This window comes from Vulpes lagopus, chromosome 19, assembly GCF_018345385.1.
Source record: "Vulpes lagopus strain Blue_001 chromosome 19, ASM1834538v1, whole genome shotgun sequence".
Taxonomy (NCBI): Eukaryota; Metazoa; Chordata; class Mammalia; order Carnivora; family Canidae; genus Vulpes; species Vulpes lagopus.
The window spans coordinates 51531307-51550291 of record NC_054842.1 but is presented as its reverse complement, the minus strand read 5'-3'; the positions used below and the strand labels follow the sequence as shown (position 1 = coordinate 51550291).

Here is an 18985-nt window from a genome sequence, read left to right as displayed (position 1 = left end):
ATGTGAATAGTAGTTATATGGGGGTTACCATCTACCATCATAAAAACAAGCCAGAAGTCTGGAAGAAAGGGGAGCAACCTCAGATGGTGTGGAAACCACTCCCAATGCAGCCCAATCCGTACTGGATTGGCTTGAAAATGGCAGTATTAGTGAATAAATTAATTTGTCACACAAAAACAGGAGAGTTCACCTCCCTTTTGAGACTCTTTGAAATCCCCCTCACACCTTAAGTTCAAAGCCTGAAGTCCTTGAACCTTAAAGGGGTATTCACTGCCTCACCCTGAATTCTCTCATTATTCCAACATCTTCATGTGGATTTCACTACGTTCCTAATTTGGGGGGATGGAGGCAGGTTTTATCCTGGAGCCGTTAGGATATGGGATTTATAAGAACCATCTGTTCATCATCACAGTAAAAAGGATGATGAGCATCATTTTATGTTGATGATGATATCATGATCATGGTGATAGTAGCTGCTATTTATTGATCCCTTACAATATACCAGCCATTTGGTTAAGCAAGGCCATTGTGAACTTTAATGGCACTTCTGTGTGTCTTTATTTATTATGGTGGATGAAATCCACTTGGGGGTGTATGACTTGGACAGCAAAATACAAGCCGAATTTCAGCCTCTACTCACGACCTTGACTGAGTGCTCCTGTGCAGTGGCCAACTGCACAGCCATTCATGGTGGCCTTGGTGTTAAGCGTGACAACCCTAGGGAAGATAAAAATGAAGCTCAGTGGAGTAACTTGCACAAGACCTGTCAGCTGTTAAGTAGCAGATTCTGGACTCCAGTTGAGATCTGGCTTCAAAACCACTGCCCTCATCTCATAAACTATAGGCCTATACCAGAAAAAGTTGCTGGTGTAGCCCTGTGTGGCGAGTAAACGTGGCATTCAGTGCACCATGTTTAAATTAAGCGATAAAAAATAAATAAATAAATAAATAAATAAAGCGATAAATGACTAAAGACATATTCCAAGTTGCAAGAACGCTTAAAACAAGATGGAGACCTTGACTCAAGGAAACTCTAGTGCTCTTGAGATAAAAGTTATGTGACTACAGAAATTATTATTTTTCATTATGTTTCATTGCAAAGCCTGAGATTCCAATTTGCACAATGTCCAGGACCCTTAAGAATTGGCCTCTCCTCGACTTTCACACCATCTCCGCCCCTCCAAGTCCCATCTCATAGAATGAGTTGGTTTCTAGAATGCATTGCACAACCCCTCTCTAAGCTGCGGCCCTTTGCCTATGGTTTTTGTTTTTGCTCTTGTTTGTTTGTTTGTTTGTTTGTTTGTTTGTTTGTTTTTTCAGTATGCCTCTTCTCCCTTCATGTTCATCACTGTTACTTGGTCTTCAGAATTCAGCTCAGATACGTTTACTCCAGGAAGCTCTCCTGCCTCCTCTGCCCAGTTAAGAAGTGTCCCAGTCTCCCTTACCTCCGGCTTTCAGTTACAGCTGACCACTAGGACAAAGGATCAGAGGGAGGGAGCGGAGTGGGGTTGGGTCATTTCTTCCCAGATTCCCCTCCCCTTGGTTGCTGCAGGTTGACTGTGCCCTAAGCCCAGGGCCACAGCTCCTGTGAGTCGGTGTTCTGCCCACAGCTTTCCCTCTGGGTCCTCACTGCTCTCTCCCCTTTCCTCTTCATGCAGAGGCGTGTTAGGCCTCCCTGTGGCTCCTGGCCCCAGGGCACGAGGCTGCTTTGCCTACACCTTGCTCACATCTGTGTAAATAGTCCCTTTATTAACCCCCCTCAATTACCCAGCTTGAAGTGTCCTCTGTTTCCTGCTGAGACTCTGTGATACGTAACTGATCCCATCTGGGGCCCCGGGGGGCTTCGTGCCTGTGCCAGCAGGACCTTCACAGGTTCTGGGCTCCTGCTTAGTCCTTAAGAAAAGCAAAGTCCTTTCTAGTGAGTCTTCAAAAGGACCTACAACTGAAGTCCAATATGACCTCGCCATGACAGTTTGTTACCCAGTCTCTTTCCTGGATCTTACACCTAGAAAACCTTGAATTGCCTTCATACCCTCAGTCCTCATGGCTTTGTCCCAGGGCAAGTGCTTTATAAACTTGCTTCCGAGTTCATGGATTTTTTTCAGATTCTTTACGTTCTTTTCTTTTCACGAGCTTTCCCTTACACACCCCCCTTGTACCTCTGCCCTTTTCCCTCTTCCTAAATACCCTTTTTCTCTTCCTTCGTACAGGCCCAGTCCCCATGTCACCTCCTCCCAGCCAGAAGTAGAATTTCCTTTCCTTGAGTATGGTGGTGCTTGGCTTTTACTTCTCTGGTGGCACTTGCCAAACTCCACATTGAGCTGTGTAATTTGTAAAAATACTTTACCTCCCCTGCAAGATGATAAATTCAAGCTCCCTCTGAACTGGACATTGTCACCCGCTCAGATCCAAGCACAGTGCCTTTCAGCTTATTTGTGCTCGGGAGTATGTGCGGGGTGGCTGGATGGTTGGCGGATGAACAGAGGACTATTCTTTACTGCTTTGCTCTCCCTGCCGTGGGGCTTCTCAGCTTTGAGGTCTCTGCCTGGTATTATTTCGCTCTTACCAACGTCACACTGAGTCAGATTAATGCCTTCAAAGTTCATTTTTTATCGACATAAATATCTTCAACACTTGGTGCCCAAAAGAAATACAATTAGTGTATAAACATTTGTATTAACACTCAGAAAGACTTCTAAGTTGGTAAGACGCTAACAGTTTGGGTTCCAATTGCACGAGGGAATTCAGTTTAATTTTCCACAGCTTTTCAGCTAACTGACGAAGAGAAGAACAGATCTGGGTTGGCAGAGAATGTCTTAGCCCAATGGTGGCCCTTCAATGAACTAATGCATTAATTGGCGAGTGAGAAAAGATTTACATATCCTGCGTGTGTTACATAGTTCCAGGCACATGATCATTGTCTCAGTCTCATTCCACATATGCTATTTTTCAAATAGGATATGATCATTCTTGGAAAGAATTAATTCCTCGTTTTGATCATGCAGACAGTGTTATCATGAGAACTATTGCTGATAAGGACACGATACGGGCAGTAGACCTATTAAACGGACACTTGGCCTCTTGTGCACGTGCTAGATATCACTGCAAAATAAAATTAAGATATGGAATAGTAGGTGGAGCGTTTTTAAGTCTTTTTTTTTTTTTTTACTTCTGAAACTATTTTTAAATTAATCCCAGAGCTACAAATAGTCTGGCTTTTACAAAACTATCAGAAGCTGACTCCGACCCCTAAATTCAGGCCCTCACACGCAGCTACTTTAAAGTTCTGCTAACATTTCCTTCCTACAGCCCTTTCCGTGGACTTTTCCCCTGGGATAATTTTGGCTGGGCTATATAATGGAAAGCCTCCATTCAGCAGAATTACTCAGCAGTCCTTCATCTTTTTGATCTCCAGTAATCCTATCATTTCGTCTTGAGTCTTTCCTGGTCGTTATGGTCATTATGTTCGGTCTGTGGGTGTGAGATCCTATCCACTCTGTATCTCAAACAATTCCTTCAACTATTTTGCCAAGTGCTCCTTGAAATCCTTTGTCACATACTCTTCAAGTGCAACATTTGTAAAGTCTTTTTTTTTTTTTAAGAGTGAGAGTAAGAGAGAGGAGGAGAGAGAGTGAGCGAGGGGAGAGGCTGAGGGAGAGGGAGAGAGAGAATCTTAAGCAGGCTCCATGCCCAGTGTGTGGAGCCCAGTGAGGGGCTGGATCTCCCGACCCTGAGATCATGACCTGAGCCGAAATCAAGAATCAGATGCTTAACCGACTGAGCCACCCAGGTGCCCCAAGCGCAACATTTGGACCTGCCTTGAGGAGAAATACTTGAAGAAAATCCCCTATGTCAGATCCAGAAGGATCCATGGGCTTAAATCTTATTTAAGTCAACCATGATTTCTAATCAGCTCAGGTATCATGACTATTTCAAATGCTTCTTTGAGTAAATATAGAAGACTGAGACTAGAAAAATGTGCTATTATGAAGCCATTACGTTCAATCATCTTACCATGAAAACCTTGGCAAGAAAGCAATGTGATCACAAACCATGTGGTAAAGTCTACTAAAAGCAGAGGACGGAGGGGGCCGTAGCGTTTACTTACCCGGTGTCCTCACATAAGTTTCTTAATTTTGACTTTAGATCGCATCATCTTTGCAAAGCAGGTGGGATCTTGCTGATCAGAAAACTATAGTTGAAAGGACTCAAAAGAGTCAACTTAACTTAATTCTCAAAAGAGTTAAGAATTCTTAGTTCTGAATTCTTATTCAAAAATCCTCGGACATCATAATTAGATTAGCGATTTTTTCTAATTTGAAAGCATAAGAAAGGGATGTTTTAGGAAAGATTTTAATGTAAGTTTTGTCCTGGGCTTTTCATTGTTTGCTTAGAGTGTGTTTTCCTTTTTTCTTGGATCTCCCTTTGGACCTTCTGCTCCTCCTCTCAGAGGGACTGCGGCCCCCTTCGTGCCTCAAGAGCATGCTGTTGGTAAACACTGAACCCACGGTCCCGGCCAACACTGTGAGGCTGTTCTGGCTCTCTAGGCCACGCAGCACGGGAAAGACAGAGCATCTGTCCTGAGTGCTCTGTCCGAGGTAACCGCTGAGTGTAGAGGCCATACAAAAGGAGCAAGCACCATGTTGATGGGACATTTCAACTTGCAAAGAGCATTACTGTATTAATACTCTAAATCAGATGATTCCTAGTAAGGCAAGTCAGAGCTCTGAAATAATTTTCTTGAAATTGTTAGTCAATATTTCTTGAGTTCCTGCTCTCTCTATGCTCTGCTGTGCACCATGCTCGCCGCCATGAAGCTCCTCCAAAGACAGGAGACTTCTCAGCACTGAAGTCTCAGACTGAAGTTCCCTTCAAACGTCCAGGCTATTTCCTGACAACCTATGTGCATGGGCACCGACCCCCATGTCACTCCCAATTCATTTTCATCATAGCCCTGTCACTATCTAACAGTATATTTGATGTTTTCAGTGTTTAGCCTTATTGGGATTGACAATAGAACATTCCACTGAACGTTCATCAGACAGGGGGGAAAAGGACCAAACTAGTCTTAGTAGAACTTTGTTTATGAAAACTATCCATGCTGTAAATTGCATCATTCTTATCCTGAAAATACTGTCAAGATGGACAAATCCTGCTGGTCTGAAGCAGTTCCCTGACCTGTATTGGAAAAGAGAAACAGTAGGATAGCAAGAATGGGTTGTGCTTCTATGGTCAAACAGGCACTGTCTGGATTTCTAAGTGATGGAACACATTTCGTTACATTCAAAGCGTTATGAAAATTGAACATAATGTATGTAAGTAAATATTGCATAATCCCCAGAAATCAGATGCTCGCCTGTGAATTTGGAGAGTGAATCTTGTGTAGTTGGCAAAATAAATGAAACTCTTCAGTTCAGCATTGTAACTTTTGACTTCTGACATTGTAACACATCTTCTAATTCCATGATTACACGTTATCGTTATCGTACACACTCTACCTCACTGTAAAATTAACCTTTTCAGTCAACAAATACTTACAGATTCCCTATGTTCGTCAGGCACTACTAGACTAGATGCCGGGTGATACATCGGTGAACAAAGCAAAAATTTGCCCTCGCAGAGTTTTCAGTTCAATGGGAAAGACACATGTGAATCAGATAAATACCAATAACTATCTACCAATGATTTCTGATGTAAAAAAAAAAAAAAACCACACACACATACACACACACACACAAAAAAAAAACCATGCCAGATGTGATGAGAACATATGGCAGGTGAATCTGCCCTCGTCTGAGATTGGGGAAGTTCTCCCAAAAGAAGCAACATCTAGGTTGACACCTGAAATGATTAGTTGTTGATTGGGCGGAGATGGGCGTATGCAGAATGGAGAGGGAGGACGTGTGTTCCCGAGTGGAAATACCACGTTCAAAAGAGTTGGGCTGGCCTTTGCGATGTTATGTCTTCAGGAAAAACACATCTTCAGGGGCATTTCTTCAGCTTTTGCTGCCAAATAGCTAAATATCCTTGATTTATGATTATTTATAGAGCTATACTTCTAAGCAGCTTGTGTGAGCAGTTAATGTGAAACAAAAGAGTTAAGAAGCACAGAAAGTTGAGTATCTGGCTGCATCTTAAAAACTGCTAACCAGATGCTCTTTTTTGTGAACTCTATTCCTTTTGAAAATCTCAATGAGGGCTTTCAACGGGTTCCCATTATCATATCTAAATTGTGCCTTCCTTTAGGGACAAAAGGGGGAAAGGTTAACCAAATTCATAATTTACTACCGCACTTTCCAAATATACTTTCCTGGGTTCTGGTTTGTTGTATGATTCTGACTTTTGATCGCTTGCCAAAAAAATAATGGGAAATAAACGGCTTGATCATTCTCTTACCTTCAACAGTTATAAATCAAGATGGCCAGCCTCTCATAGAAGGAAAACTTAAAGAGAAGCAAGTCCGATGGAAGTTCATCAAGAGGTGGAAAACTCGTTATTTTACACTGGCTGGAAATCAACTTCTGTTTCAAAAAGGAAAGTCTGTAAGTTTCCCCCTTGTCTTTTATACCTGTATTTCTAAGGTCTCCCTCTCCACCAACCAGCTAGGCATTTTGTCTTGAGGTAAAACTGCCGATAATATGCCCTTTTCCATTTAAAATTTACAGTGTCGGCGTTTTTTGCATACGTTCCCTGGACTGTCTATTCTGTTTGGTCCTATGTTAGTCGGTTCACTTTTTCTCTTTGGTTCATTAGGGGAGATCTTTTTAAAAGTTGACTTAAGTTTTAGAAGATGAACTACTGAAGACGAGCTCCTACCAATGAGCTTGACTTGAACAGTGTTTCTTTTGTTTCCTTATAGATCACTCACATAAATTAATAGCGTATGACATTGGCCCTGATTTCCTTTAGAACTAAAGGTTATATCTGGAGGCAGAGACCCAGGGAAGAGAGACAGCAGGCTGGGGGAAAGAAACGAAGGCTGGTTTATCTTAAGTACTCCTTGTAGTCAACTAAGGTCAGTTCTGGTTAGGGAAAACCATTATCACCCTTCACTTAATACCCAGATAATAACTAGAATGGGATTCTAAAAGAATTAATAAATATTCATTGGATATCATTTTCAGTCTGAAGTAGGATGCTCAGTAAATATCTGTGCTCTGGATTTTGAGTAGGAAACTCCTGAAATAGCATTCTACTCCAATCAGCAATGCGAAGCTATTCTCTTCTTTTCAAGTCAGTTTTATTTATCATTAAATTCTACTCATTCAGGATCAGAGAGAAAGAAACCTTGACGTACTTCTTGGATATTTTGAATATAATGATAACAGCTTATTGCATGCCACCCTGGGTTGCCTTAAAGAATCCTCAGAACTCTCTCTCTCTCTCTCTCTCTCTCTCTCTCTCTCTGTCAAATAAATAAATAAAATCTTCTTTATTTTTTTAAAGATTTTATTTATTTATTCATGAGAAACAGAGAGACAGAGAGACAGAGAGGCAGAGACACAGGCAGAGGGAGAAGCAGGCTCCATGCATGGAGCCCGACATGGGACTCGATCCCGGGTCTTCAGGATCATGCCCTGGGCCGAAGGCAGCACTAAACCACTGAGCCACTCGGGCTGCCCTAAAATCTTCTTTAAAAAGTGGGGGTGGTGCTTAGGTGGGTCAGTCGGTTAAGCGTCTGCCTTCCACTCAGGTCATGATACCAGGGTCCTGGAATCGAGCCCCACATGGGAGCCTGCTTCTCCCTCTCCCTCTGCCTTCTACTCCCTCTGCTTTGCACCCCTCCCCCTCTTTGTCAAATAAACAAAATTTTAAAACCTTCAGAAGAGTCCTTTGAGGTCAGCATTATTATTGCTGCATTACAGATGGGTAAGTCTGGGGTGCCTTTCCCTCCCTCCCTCCCTCCCTGCCAGCAAATGGAAACCTACTCCTCTGGGGATGGGGGGTGATCCCGGAGGCCCCTTGCACAGTGCACAGTGAGAGCCCTCACTTGCCTGTGTCTTTCCCAGGAGGAGCAGATACCAGGTTGTCTGACCCCAAGAAAGCCTTGTGGGATCTGACTTGAGTGGGCAGCGGAGGTACTTTCTGTCTTTATCTTGCTGGTAGGCAGGCCAGGAAGGGCAAGACCTTGGTCTTTGGATTTCTGTCATGTCCCTCCTTTTACAGATATAATTTAAGCCCCAGAATCAGAGCGATGGAGAAAGCATGTGCATACGTACATGTGGTCATCCACTTCTGCACAAAGATGCCCCAAAGAACACGCATACAGCGCCCTGCGCTGGCCTCTCTGCCCATTGTGTTCCGCTGGTGGCCTTTAAAACCCAGGGTCTGTCAGTCATTACCAGGTGTTGGTCTTGGTCCTCATCAAAGTTATCTGGGAGATACAAAGGAGCTAAAGGCTCTGACAAGTCTCGCAGGAGATAGCCCACTTAATTTCGGTTAACTAGCATATCTCAGAGTTGTTCCACCGTATAGCATTTAACATCATGTAACATCAAGCCCCACCCCACTCCCTTCCCCTTGTGAGGGAGAGACACACACAGAGACTGATCAGCTTGACCAAAGATAGAGCCAGTAAGGTAAAAAGGGATAAAACTGGAGTCTGACACAAGCAGTATGACATCGGAGCATGTTACTAAGTGAGTGTACTGTCCTGCGTCCCATGAACACTTACAATACAGAGTCAGTGGCAAACCAAACTATGTTTGAATTTAATTAATGAAAGATTTTAAAGTATTTAAAAATCACGATTCACTGAGCACATTCGCACTGTATCTTTGGAGTGCTCGTTATAAAATTTATTTGAACATTTTACTCAACAGGAACATAGTATATCTGAATTATGACAAATTTTGATCAACACTTCTTTAGTTACTAAAACTTCATGTTAAAAAAAAATTAAACGTCATGTTAACTTTTTGAATGAAAGAAGTTGGTGATACCTATGCTAAGCTCATGCTACTTTCTTCGTCTGTGGGTATTATCAAATATACAGGTGGACTTTTCTGTGGCTGAAGATCTTTTTGAAGGAAAAGCATAATGGTGTGCTCGATTCAGACCGTGGTGGAGGTTTAAAGAAACTCTTCTTAGTGCTCCACATTGAAGTACTTTTAAAGTATCTAAAAATGACCATCTGAATATCCCGTTTTTATTAAAGAAATCAGAAATAGAAGTTAAGATACAGTGATTTTTCCAATCCCTTGAGGCAGAGCAGAGTTTGTGCATAAGAATATTATTCCTGAGCTCAGATAATAACCTTTATACTTCTTGATTCAGAGCTTTTTAAGAAAGCTTAAAGAATAAACTACTTTATAATTGGATAACTTGTTTGACATCTTTACTGGGAAATAATGGTTTGACATTTCAGAAATGTGATGGAACATGTGGCTCAAATATTGAGAAATAATATAATGCAGTAGGAGGACCACAGCAAATTCCCGCTCACCCCAGGGACATGGTGACCTAGCAGGGGTCACCAGGCCACCTGAGACTTCGGCCCCATCATAAAGGACCTTTCTGAGGGGAGCACTTGACGGGATGAGCACTGGGTGATATGCTATATGTTGGCAAACTGAACTCCAATTAAAAAAATAATAATTTAAAAATAATAAAGAAAGAAAGAAACAAACAAACATTAAAGACAGAAAATAAAAGTAAAGGACCTTTCTTGTAAATGAGAAAAATGTGCATTTTCAACAAGAACTGAAAGACTACAGAGAATTAGGGTAACTTTTTGTTTTCTTGATCAGTTCCTCCAGGTATCAATGTCTAGTCTCTAATTCAAAGAAATACAAACTTATCACTGTCAGATATTTACTTTAGACCAAATTGTGCTAACAAAGTATTATCTAGTACAAGGATCTTCAAACTTTATTCTATTCCCTAAAAGAATTTTGAAAATCTGTGCAATACCTTGCAGCATTTTAAGTTTATCCTACGTTTAAGGAGTCGTCCAAATTGTAATTTCTGTTGAACTGAAAATATTATCATTTTAAAATAAAAAGTTCACACTTCTCCTTCAAATATAGCCATTGGAATAACATACCATAGCAATTTGGCACCTACGACCATCCATTAAAAAAAAATAAACAAATTAGTTCATCTCTTACCGCAGTGTTTACACGGTATCCTTTTTCCTTCAAGTCATATTGTTTCCTACCTGCTCCACAGTATTTTATCCTGATCACCCAATCATTTTTCACTGCAGTAAAATTATCTATATAAATTGAAATTTATTTTAATATTTTGTGACATCAGTCTCTAAATATTAATATTTTATTATTATATTTTTAAGACTATCACTTATGAAAAGTCACGAGTATAATGCAAAATGTTATAAATGGGTACCAACCATTAAAAAGTGAAATGCTGTTGGAAATGCTTCTCTTAACGAAACAGCTGGGGAGTGGTTGTATTGCTTTGGTTGAAAGACGCTTCCCCAGCATCAATATTTTCAATTGCTTGTCTCACTTGGAAAAATCTCAGGAGGAGATTTGGATGATACACCATGGTAACTGTGGGATGAGTGAGAAGGGTGCCTTTCCATTGGAAGGTGAAAGAAAGGTAGTTGTATAGGGGAGGCGGGAAAGGAGAGCTGGCAAGAGCCTCAGGCACAGGCAAGTCCTCCGGTAGACAAATGTATTCAGGGGTTTTAAAGAAATTGCTGTAAAGAAGTACTTGCTCCTTTGAAACTATTCATACTAGCCCGTTGTGATGCCCCTCCTGTGTTGCAGCAGGGATCTTTGAGGCTCTGTGTTGATGCAAGAAAAATCTAAATCATCAAGTATTCTTTCACTAAATGTTTGTAGACAAATCATACTTCCAAAGCTCCAGTGTATTTCAAAAACAGTTTGATTTACTTAAACATTAGAACCCTGTTTATTCAATTCATACACCTTTCTAAGAGATAATACAAAGGAAAATTCATTTTCATGCTTCCCAAACTGTCTCAAACTCTGAATTAATAGTACTCTAACTGTACTATTGCTTTTTGCTCTATTGGTACAGTGTTGATATCAATAAAAAAATGACATAAAATCAAAGAAAATGAATTAAACATTTCCCCAAATCCCACCAAATAATAAGTTTTTATAAATTAGCCATCTGTGCCAACTTAATAGACTGTAACATAGGGCCAATTGCTCACTCCTTCCATTGTTTTAATGACTCATTGAGGCCTTAGCATTCAAAATACCAAAGGTTATGAACTATATGCAGAGAAAGGATTCTGATCCTCTTAAAAAAGTCTCCAGTTGCCAGAGATCTTTTCATACTCTGGGAGCCAGCTCATGTTCTCTCCTTCCCATATGCATTTCAGAAAGATGATCCTGATGACTCCCCAATAGAACTCAGCAAAGTACAGAGTGTGAAAGTTGTGGCCAGGAAACGCAGGGACCGCTCCCTCCCTCGGGCTTTTGAAATCTTCACAGACAATAAAACCTATGTTTTCAAGGCCAAGGATGAGAAGAATGCAGAAGAGTGGCTCCAGTGCATCAATGTGGCAGTTGCCCAAGCAAAAGAGAGGGAAAGTAGAGAAGTAACCACATATCTCTAGGGATTTGCAAGCCGACCTCACACGGATCGTATACCGTGGGCATTGCCTGATCATTGCCAATGTCAAGAGAAAGAAAGAAACTCACCAAGTCACATTGTGTTTTTACTAAGTACCAGTGGAACAGTTTTCCCTAAGAAGCAGGACCTAAAAGTGGCAGGATTCTTATGCATCTCATGTTCTAATGGCGCCTGTGTTAACTCCAAGAGCATCTGTGTGATGCATCCAGGAAAAGGAGCTAGAGATGATATGGGGCAGAAAGGGGGGTGTCGAGGATCTAGGAACCTCTGTAGGTATTCCATTGTATGCTGTAAGAACACAACTTTACAAGATACCTGAAATACCCATCCGGAGGAAAGATTAAACGCTTCTGAGGAAAACCACTGTCTGCCAAAAGTATTAGAAGAAAAAAAGAGAGGAAAAGTCAAAATTATGGACCCTGAGGGAACACATATAACTTACTTACATTCATAAAATGGTGTTTTTTTTCTCTCTCTAATGCAAATGAAACTAACACATAGTAAGATGGTTTGCAAGTGAAGACAGTTGTGTAATTAAATGTCTGTCTTTCAAAACAACGTCTCTGATTATTCCATTTAGGTGCATATAATATGATCTAAAGTTTAGGTTCTTGGATATATCTCCTGCCCAAGGCAGTAAATGTAAGGATAGGCATAGGAAACCATTTTCACCATCTTCAAAATATGTGCCATTTCCACCAAACTTGGAGATGTTCAAGTTCTATACTTTTCTTCTCTATAGTCAACATTTTAATATCTCAAAATTACATTTAATGGTTTTTCTCATCACTCATATATATATATATATTTTAATTAAGTGGTGGCAGATAGAATTATAGAATGATCCCCCATGGTCTACACCCTGACTGTCCCCTTAATTGTGGGACTTATAACTTGCTTCTAACTGATAGGATATGGCAGAAAGAATAAGATAGTCTCTTCCATGATTATGTTATATTACATGGCAAAGGTGAAGAGGTTTCTGGTTCTTAATCAGGTGACTTTGAGTCAGTCAAAAGGATACGACCTGGTTGGGCCTGACCTCATCAGATAAGCCTTTTAAAAAAGAGTGAATGAGTCAGAGACTCTCTCTTCCCCTGGCCTTGAATAAGCAAGCTGCCACAAGTTCTACAGTTTCAAGGGAATGAATTTCGCCAACAACCAGTGAGCTTGGAAGAGGATCTCAGCCCCAGCCAACACCTTGATGGCAGCTTTGTGAAACCTTGAGCAAAGGACCCAGCTAAGCCATGCTTGGACATCTAACCCAGAGGAACTTTGAGATAATAAATACATGTTGTTTAAAGCCACTAAGTGTGTGAAAATTTGTTCCATAGAAATAGATCATTAATACAAAAGTTAAGTTGGAGTACATATAAAGGGTCATTTTTTTCTTTAAAATTTATTGACTACATAGTCTAGTATAGAAACCTGGGGGGGGTGCAGGGAATCTAAGTAATAAATATTCTTAATTCTATCTTGACTCTACTGCTAACTCAGTAGGACAGGAAATATGTACGAGGCCAAGGTGGAGGAAAGAAACAATTGAATTTTAACATGTAAAGTTTGAGGGTATTGTGAGTCACAGAAGTTATTACAAGTTGGAAACAGTTCTGAAGGTCAAGATTTTGCCTTACTGGGTATATAGATGGTCATTGAAGATGTGGAACTAGCTGAAGGTAATCAGTTAATGTTGAATTAGTAAAATGAATTGGACGCTGGTGGATTGGATGGAGTGTAGGTATAGGAATGGGAAGGAGAGTAACGCAAGATGGTGGCATTTGCTGAGAGAAAAAATTCCAAAGCAATAGTTTAGGAGGTGAGCCAAGTGGTAAAGTTAATTCCATGTAAACATTTAGAGTACAGATCGGTGATTCATCTTGGACTAGAGACGTATCTCCTCCTGTGAAGTCAGGCAGGAAAAGGTGGGAATAGGTATAGTTGTACATGAGTCTCTAAATATTATTGTGAGATCTAGCAGGCCCATTCTTAAGAGTCCATTGAGTAATCCGAGCTGTTCATTAGAAAAAAAACTGGTAACAGGCAAATAGAATATTAAGTGACACTGCATTAATTATTAATAATTTAAATGCCAGCAATGTGCTCAAACCTTTCATAGTAGAGAGATTATAGTAAAACTCAACCTGGGTGCACGCTGATTCTGTTTTCACTGAATGCTTGTCCCGAGAAAGATGAAAATGGCCCCACCAGCTCAATTTAGAAGAATTGAATTATTTTTGTTACTTGATACAAAGTCCTTGTGATTTAATTAACTGGATACCTCTAGTTAAGAATAAGACTTTCAGAAAAGATTTCCAAAGCTAGAAAGAAAGAAATGTATGAAGTGTGAATAATGATCTTTCTGGTTTCATTCCATGACATAGTAGTAATTCCAAACTCAAGCAAATTGTTGAATCACACAAGAATCTCAGACTCGTTGTCTTCCCACTGATATTTCTGGCACTTCCACCCCTGTTGCCAGCTAGCTTACCACAGGCTGGCCTTTCCCAAGAGGGCTGAAGTTCCTGATCCTGATCTAAGAAGAAACCACTTTTCTAAACATGTTTAAACCTTTAAAAATGCTGGGATGAATACAATTATAATCATGGTTAGAAATCCAAGTGGTTTTCATTTTTATTTTATTTTGGTTCTTTTTTCCGTCTCAGATAGCTGTGGAAACAAACATTTGTATGTGAAATTCTCATTTAGTTATTTCTTGAGAACCTGGAGTTTGGTAAAAATAAATGTTCAATACTTTTCTAACATCAAGTTTTCTGGAAAATCCTTGGCTGGTGATGTTGAGAAACATTTATTGAGTTATCTTCAATTCACCTATTTTCTATAGGCCCTTTGGGGACTATTATTGTAACTTTATTCTCGGGCATAAATAAAGATTACCCAGCTGAAAAATTACCTTTGAGATTTATTTTCAAATTTAAAGGTAAATCTACATTTAAAAATTGCCTTTAGGAAACCATTGCAAGATGAGGTGAGAGAATACGTGAGGGGAATTCATGGAGAAGTAAATGCCATAAGTACCCGTGTCAAGATTTGAAACACTAGGCTTAAAAGCCCTAGCCAGGATTTCCAGTCCCCAGAATATAAGATTTTTAGATGAAAAACCAAGAAAAACCCAAAATGTCATCTTGTTCCAGAACAGCTCTAGTTTATAGGCCTTTTGGAGACATTTCTTCCCATGAGTGCTCCTGAAGGACAGAGGAGTTGGAAAATAAGGGTGATTTCTACCAAGGCAGTGAAGGCTAGAGAGAGTGGCATAGGCTCTGGACACGGGCATATGAGGATTCAAGTCCTGGGTCTACAAAAAATAAATGACCAACCTGAGCAAATGACTGTCTCTCACCTCTAGGTTGAGGATAATGATGTCAATGGAGGAGACTTGGTGTGAGGTTTGAATGTCAAGTAAAAGCATCCCACAGAGAACCTTTAATTGAACAGATACTTGATTGTGCACCATTTCTGACACATCACCACCGGAGAAAAAAATCCTACAAATGAAATTATGATGCCATGTCTTAATAAAGTCTTAAATCATGTCTTAAATCAGTGGTGTTTTACTTACAGATGTCTTTTATCTATTTTGAGAGTTTTGGCAGTTGTTTCTAGTTGGGGTACCTTGAGTGATGTGTGATAAATTCTTTTGTATCTATTTCAGCAACAAAATGAAATCCGGCCTTCTCTACGTGTTGATATCTTCCTGTATTAGGTAACACACGTGGTGGCTGCTTTGCAAGACATAAGGACCTGCAGTCACTCCTCCAGTGACAGCTCTTTGGTTCCCTAATGTCACGTTTCATCCCACTCTTTCTTTGCCTCTCCCTGTAGCTGATAACTTTTTGTCTCAAAATAAAATCATATTATAATTTTTAAGACATACAAATAGCAATTAACACATACGGTGCCAACCATGCATATAACTCAACCAAAGTGACAACACAAAGAACTGGGACCAAGTTTAAGTGACACCTGGTCACAGTCATTCCTGGTGGATGACAACTGCAAAACACCACTGATTCTAAGACACCTCCCAATTTCCGAACTTAATATATGGGAGGAAGAAATGTAAATAAATGAGCAAAAGTATTACTTGAAGAGTTGTACGTGGATTTGTTTCATAGTAATCAAAACTATGTAAAAGTTTTCATGAACAATAAGGCACGTCGCATTTTTAAATCTTTTAAAATGGTAAAGATATGCCCCGTGCATCCATTCTCAAAGGTATGAGATCAACCATTTCCGTGAATGCTTACCTTCTGTATTATCAGGGTTCTCAAGAAAAACAGAACCAACAAGATACACGGAGATAGATATATAAGAGGAGATTTATTATAGAAATCGCCTCATGTGGTTACAGAGGGTGAGAAGTCCACAATCTGCCATCTGCACGCTGGAGACCCAGGAGAGCCAGTGGTGTAATTCAGTCCAGGTTGAAAGGCCTGGGAGCCAGGGAGCCGCTGGTGTTAGTTCTAGAGTCTGAAGACCCACAAACCAGGAGTTCTGATGTCCAAAGGCAGAAGATGGACATCCCAGCTCAAGTAGAGAGAAAGAATCCTCCCTTCCTTTGACATTTTGTTCCCTTCTGGCCCCCAGTGGATTGGATGATGCCCACTCACAGTGGTGAGGCTGGATCTCTTTACTCGGTCTAATGATTCAAAATGCTAATCTCTTCCAGAAACATCCTCACAGACACACCCAGAAATAATGTTTTACTGGCTTTCTGGGTATCCCTTATGCCAGTCAGGTTGACACCTAAAATTAACCATCACACCCTCTCTTTTGATGGAAATAAAGATGGTTAATATCCATACACAAGGCATGTTCCTGGTGCCTCTGCATCTGCTTTCCTGCGTTCTCCTTTCTCCAAGTTCTCTTTCTTGGCAGGGAAGCTAATAGGGAATGGGCCAAGGTGGCAGGGGTGAGGATAGGGGGCACTGGTGTGCCTTTTACCCATTGTCACAGATTGGAGAGCCTGGAGGTGAAATTAGGATGGTTTCTAAGGAGGAATTCCAGACCAAGTAGGAAGAGCATTTCCAGAAGAGGCCCTCAAGGTCAACCACACCAAAGACAAAATGAGGGAGGCAGGGCCTTGAGCCAGGTTGGGAGCTGGGGAACAAGGGTAGAACAGAAGGAGGCACAGGGTAGTGCAGATGGAAGTGCTGAGGCCTGTAGGACCTTTAGGGGAGCAGCATGCTAATCCCTAGGGCTGGGTGTTCTCAGGCGCTCGCCAGGTGAGAAGGGTTCTGTTCAATGTGCTTTGATGAGACAGGTCTCTATCTCCTCTTGCGTGTTTATCTGTGTCTAGGTTACGTCAGGCCTTATAGCCATGACCTTGGCAGAACAGGCAACCAGCTCCCCCAGAGGCCTGCGGGAGCACGGGGCCCACCACGAGACTCCAGCCTTACAGAGTACCTTCCAGATGGACATTCTTCTCACCCTAGACCCCCAACCCAATGCATGCTGAACTTCCCTGCTTCAAAGAGAGACTGTCCGAGGGCGTGGGGAGGGGGAGCTGGAAATCCTGAAACCTTCTCGCCAATTTTTCTGTAAGATGATAATCAGACACGTCGTGTGTACGTGGTTCCTTATGGCTCTGCGGGCAAACCTTTTTAAAAGCTTACGTCTAATAGAAAGAAAATGCATTTCCTCTTTTGATCAATGAAATGATTAGATTTCACTGTGGTACTGAGAAGCTGAAGAGTCCTAAGGAAGTCAAATAATGTAAAAACTGTAAAGTATGACAAGTGACATACAAGTGACAGGCTCATTTGTCCCTGGAATGAGGGTGCTCCGCAAGACCTCACCAGAAACTTCTATTTTTTCCCTTTTGAATTCCTCTACACCTTGTTCTATTTTTTGACCACGCTTTCACTCAGCAACGCCCACAGCACACGTTTGCCCACATACGCATACGCTTTCACACGGGTGTTACGGCAGCAGCGCGGTGGTTTTCACACGTGCCTTGTAGAAATCAGTCGTACTATTTCATCACCTTAGATTTCTCTCTTTCCGTTTATCTAGGCTGGGATTTAATGTTATCGGAAGAGCTTTATGTGTGTTCCAGTGTTTTCTGGACAGAGATTCACTTCTACACACCAGATTCCCTCTGGGAGTTCTCTGTTCCCTCTCAATTCTGAGCTATTGTAATATGTAGGAAATGGTCTAAACGCCCTTTCTCTTGAGAGAGAAAAACAAGGGTCCCGTTTGCCAAACAAGCCTATAAACACAAAAATCAGAGTGGAGCCCATCTTTTTAATTTTTCCAAAACCGTAGTTTGGAAATGTCTATTTTAAAAGATTAACCATCAAATATAATACTTAGGGTATGTGTGAGTTAAGCGCTGATTTGAGAACATTTTAATCAGGACTTATTCAAACAATTTAGGCAGATCTCTAATGCTTCTCCACACAAACAGCCCTCAACTACATATTCATGTTCTTGGCATCACTAAATCCCGCTGTTTATCAGCCTAGGTTGAATACGAATCATATTCTACTGTAGCTAATCCTGCCCCAGGGAGGTTCCAACGTAAGGAAGCCACTGGAAGCAGGTAAGGTGACCAAGCACACTGGAGCAAGTTCTTCCAAGAAAAAGGACACGGCATTTATCATTCAGTTAACAGTATCACGGGCTGGGGTGCTGGGTGGCTCAGCTGGCTAAGCCTCTGACTCTTGGTTTCAGAGTCCCGAGACTGTGCCCCAAGTCAGGCCCCATGCTCTGCAGAGTCTGCTTCAGCTGCTCCCCCTCCCCCCATCGGTCCCTCTCCCTGCTTGCTTGTGTTCTCTTTCTTTCTCTCTCTCAAATAAATAAAAAAAATAAAATAAATAAATAAACAAATACATACATACATACATACATAAAAACGTAGTATCATGGGCTATTGGAATCAGAAGAATCTTAGAGCATGTGGACTCCAACGTCCCCCTTTCCAATGGAGAAGTCCCTTCCTTGTCATCATTGGCAGGTGTCATTCCCGGCTGGTCAAACACTCCTAGAGACAGAGATCCCACTACCTTGTCACCTGTCCATAGCTGTTAAAAATAATTTTTGTCTAATTTTAGTTACTGGATTTATTTATGGTATGTGAAAACAATGTAATATTGTAGAAAAAATTTAGAAAACACAAAAAGATTACTAAAATATAATAAAAATTACTCATGATCCCAGAACCCAAACACATTCAATAGACTTGTTCAGATGTGATTCCTATAAGGTTATATTTATTAGGTTTTTATTAGTATTAGTTTTTTGGGGGAAAAAATCTGCCTTTGTCTAAATTTTAACCTCAAGTCCTGGTTCTTTCCCCTGCAGCCACACAAAATGTCTGTTCCCTCTTCCCCGACAACCCTTCAAATAGTTAGATTCAGGCATTCATTTAACAGATACTTAGAGCATCCAATAG

The 18985-nt window shown here is 40.9% G+C and overlaps 1 protein-coding gene across 3 annotated transcripts in view; it reads left to right on the top strand.

The window, feature by feature from the left end:
• The window catches only part of VEPH1 (ventricular zone expressed PH domain containing 1), a 226118-nt gene extending 213914 nt beyond the window's left edge, over positions 1–12204 (top strand). For all 3 annotated transcript variants that reach the window (XM_041733586.1, XM_041733587.1, XM_041733588.1), the window contains exons 13-14: positions 6406–6542; positions 11318–12204. In XM_041733586.1, coding sequence (XP_041589520.1) covers positions 6406–6542; positions 11318–11554 — 374 coding nt within the window. In that variant the 3' untranslated portion in view covers positions 11555–12204. The remainder of the gene's footprint in view (positions 1–6405; positions 6543–11317) is intronic.
• The last annotated feature ends 6781 nt before the right edge of the window (positions 12205–18985 follow it).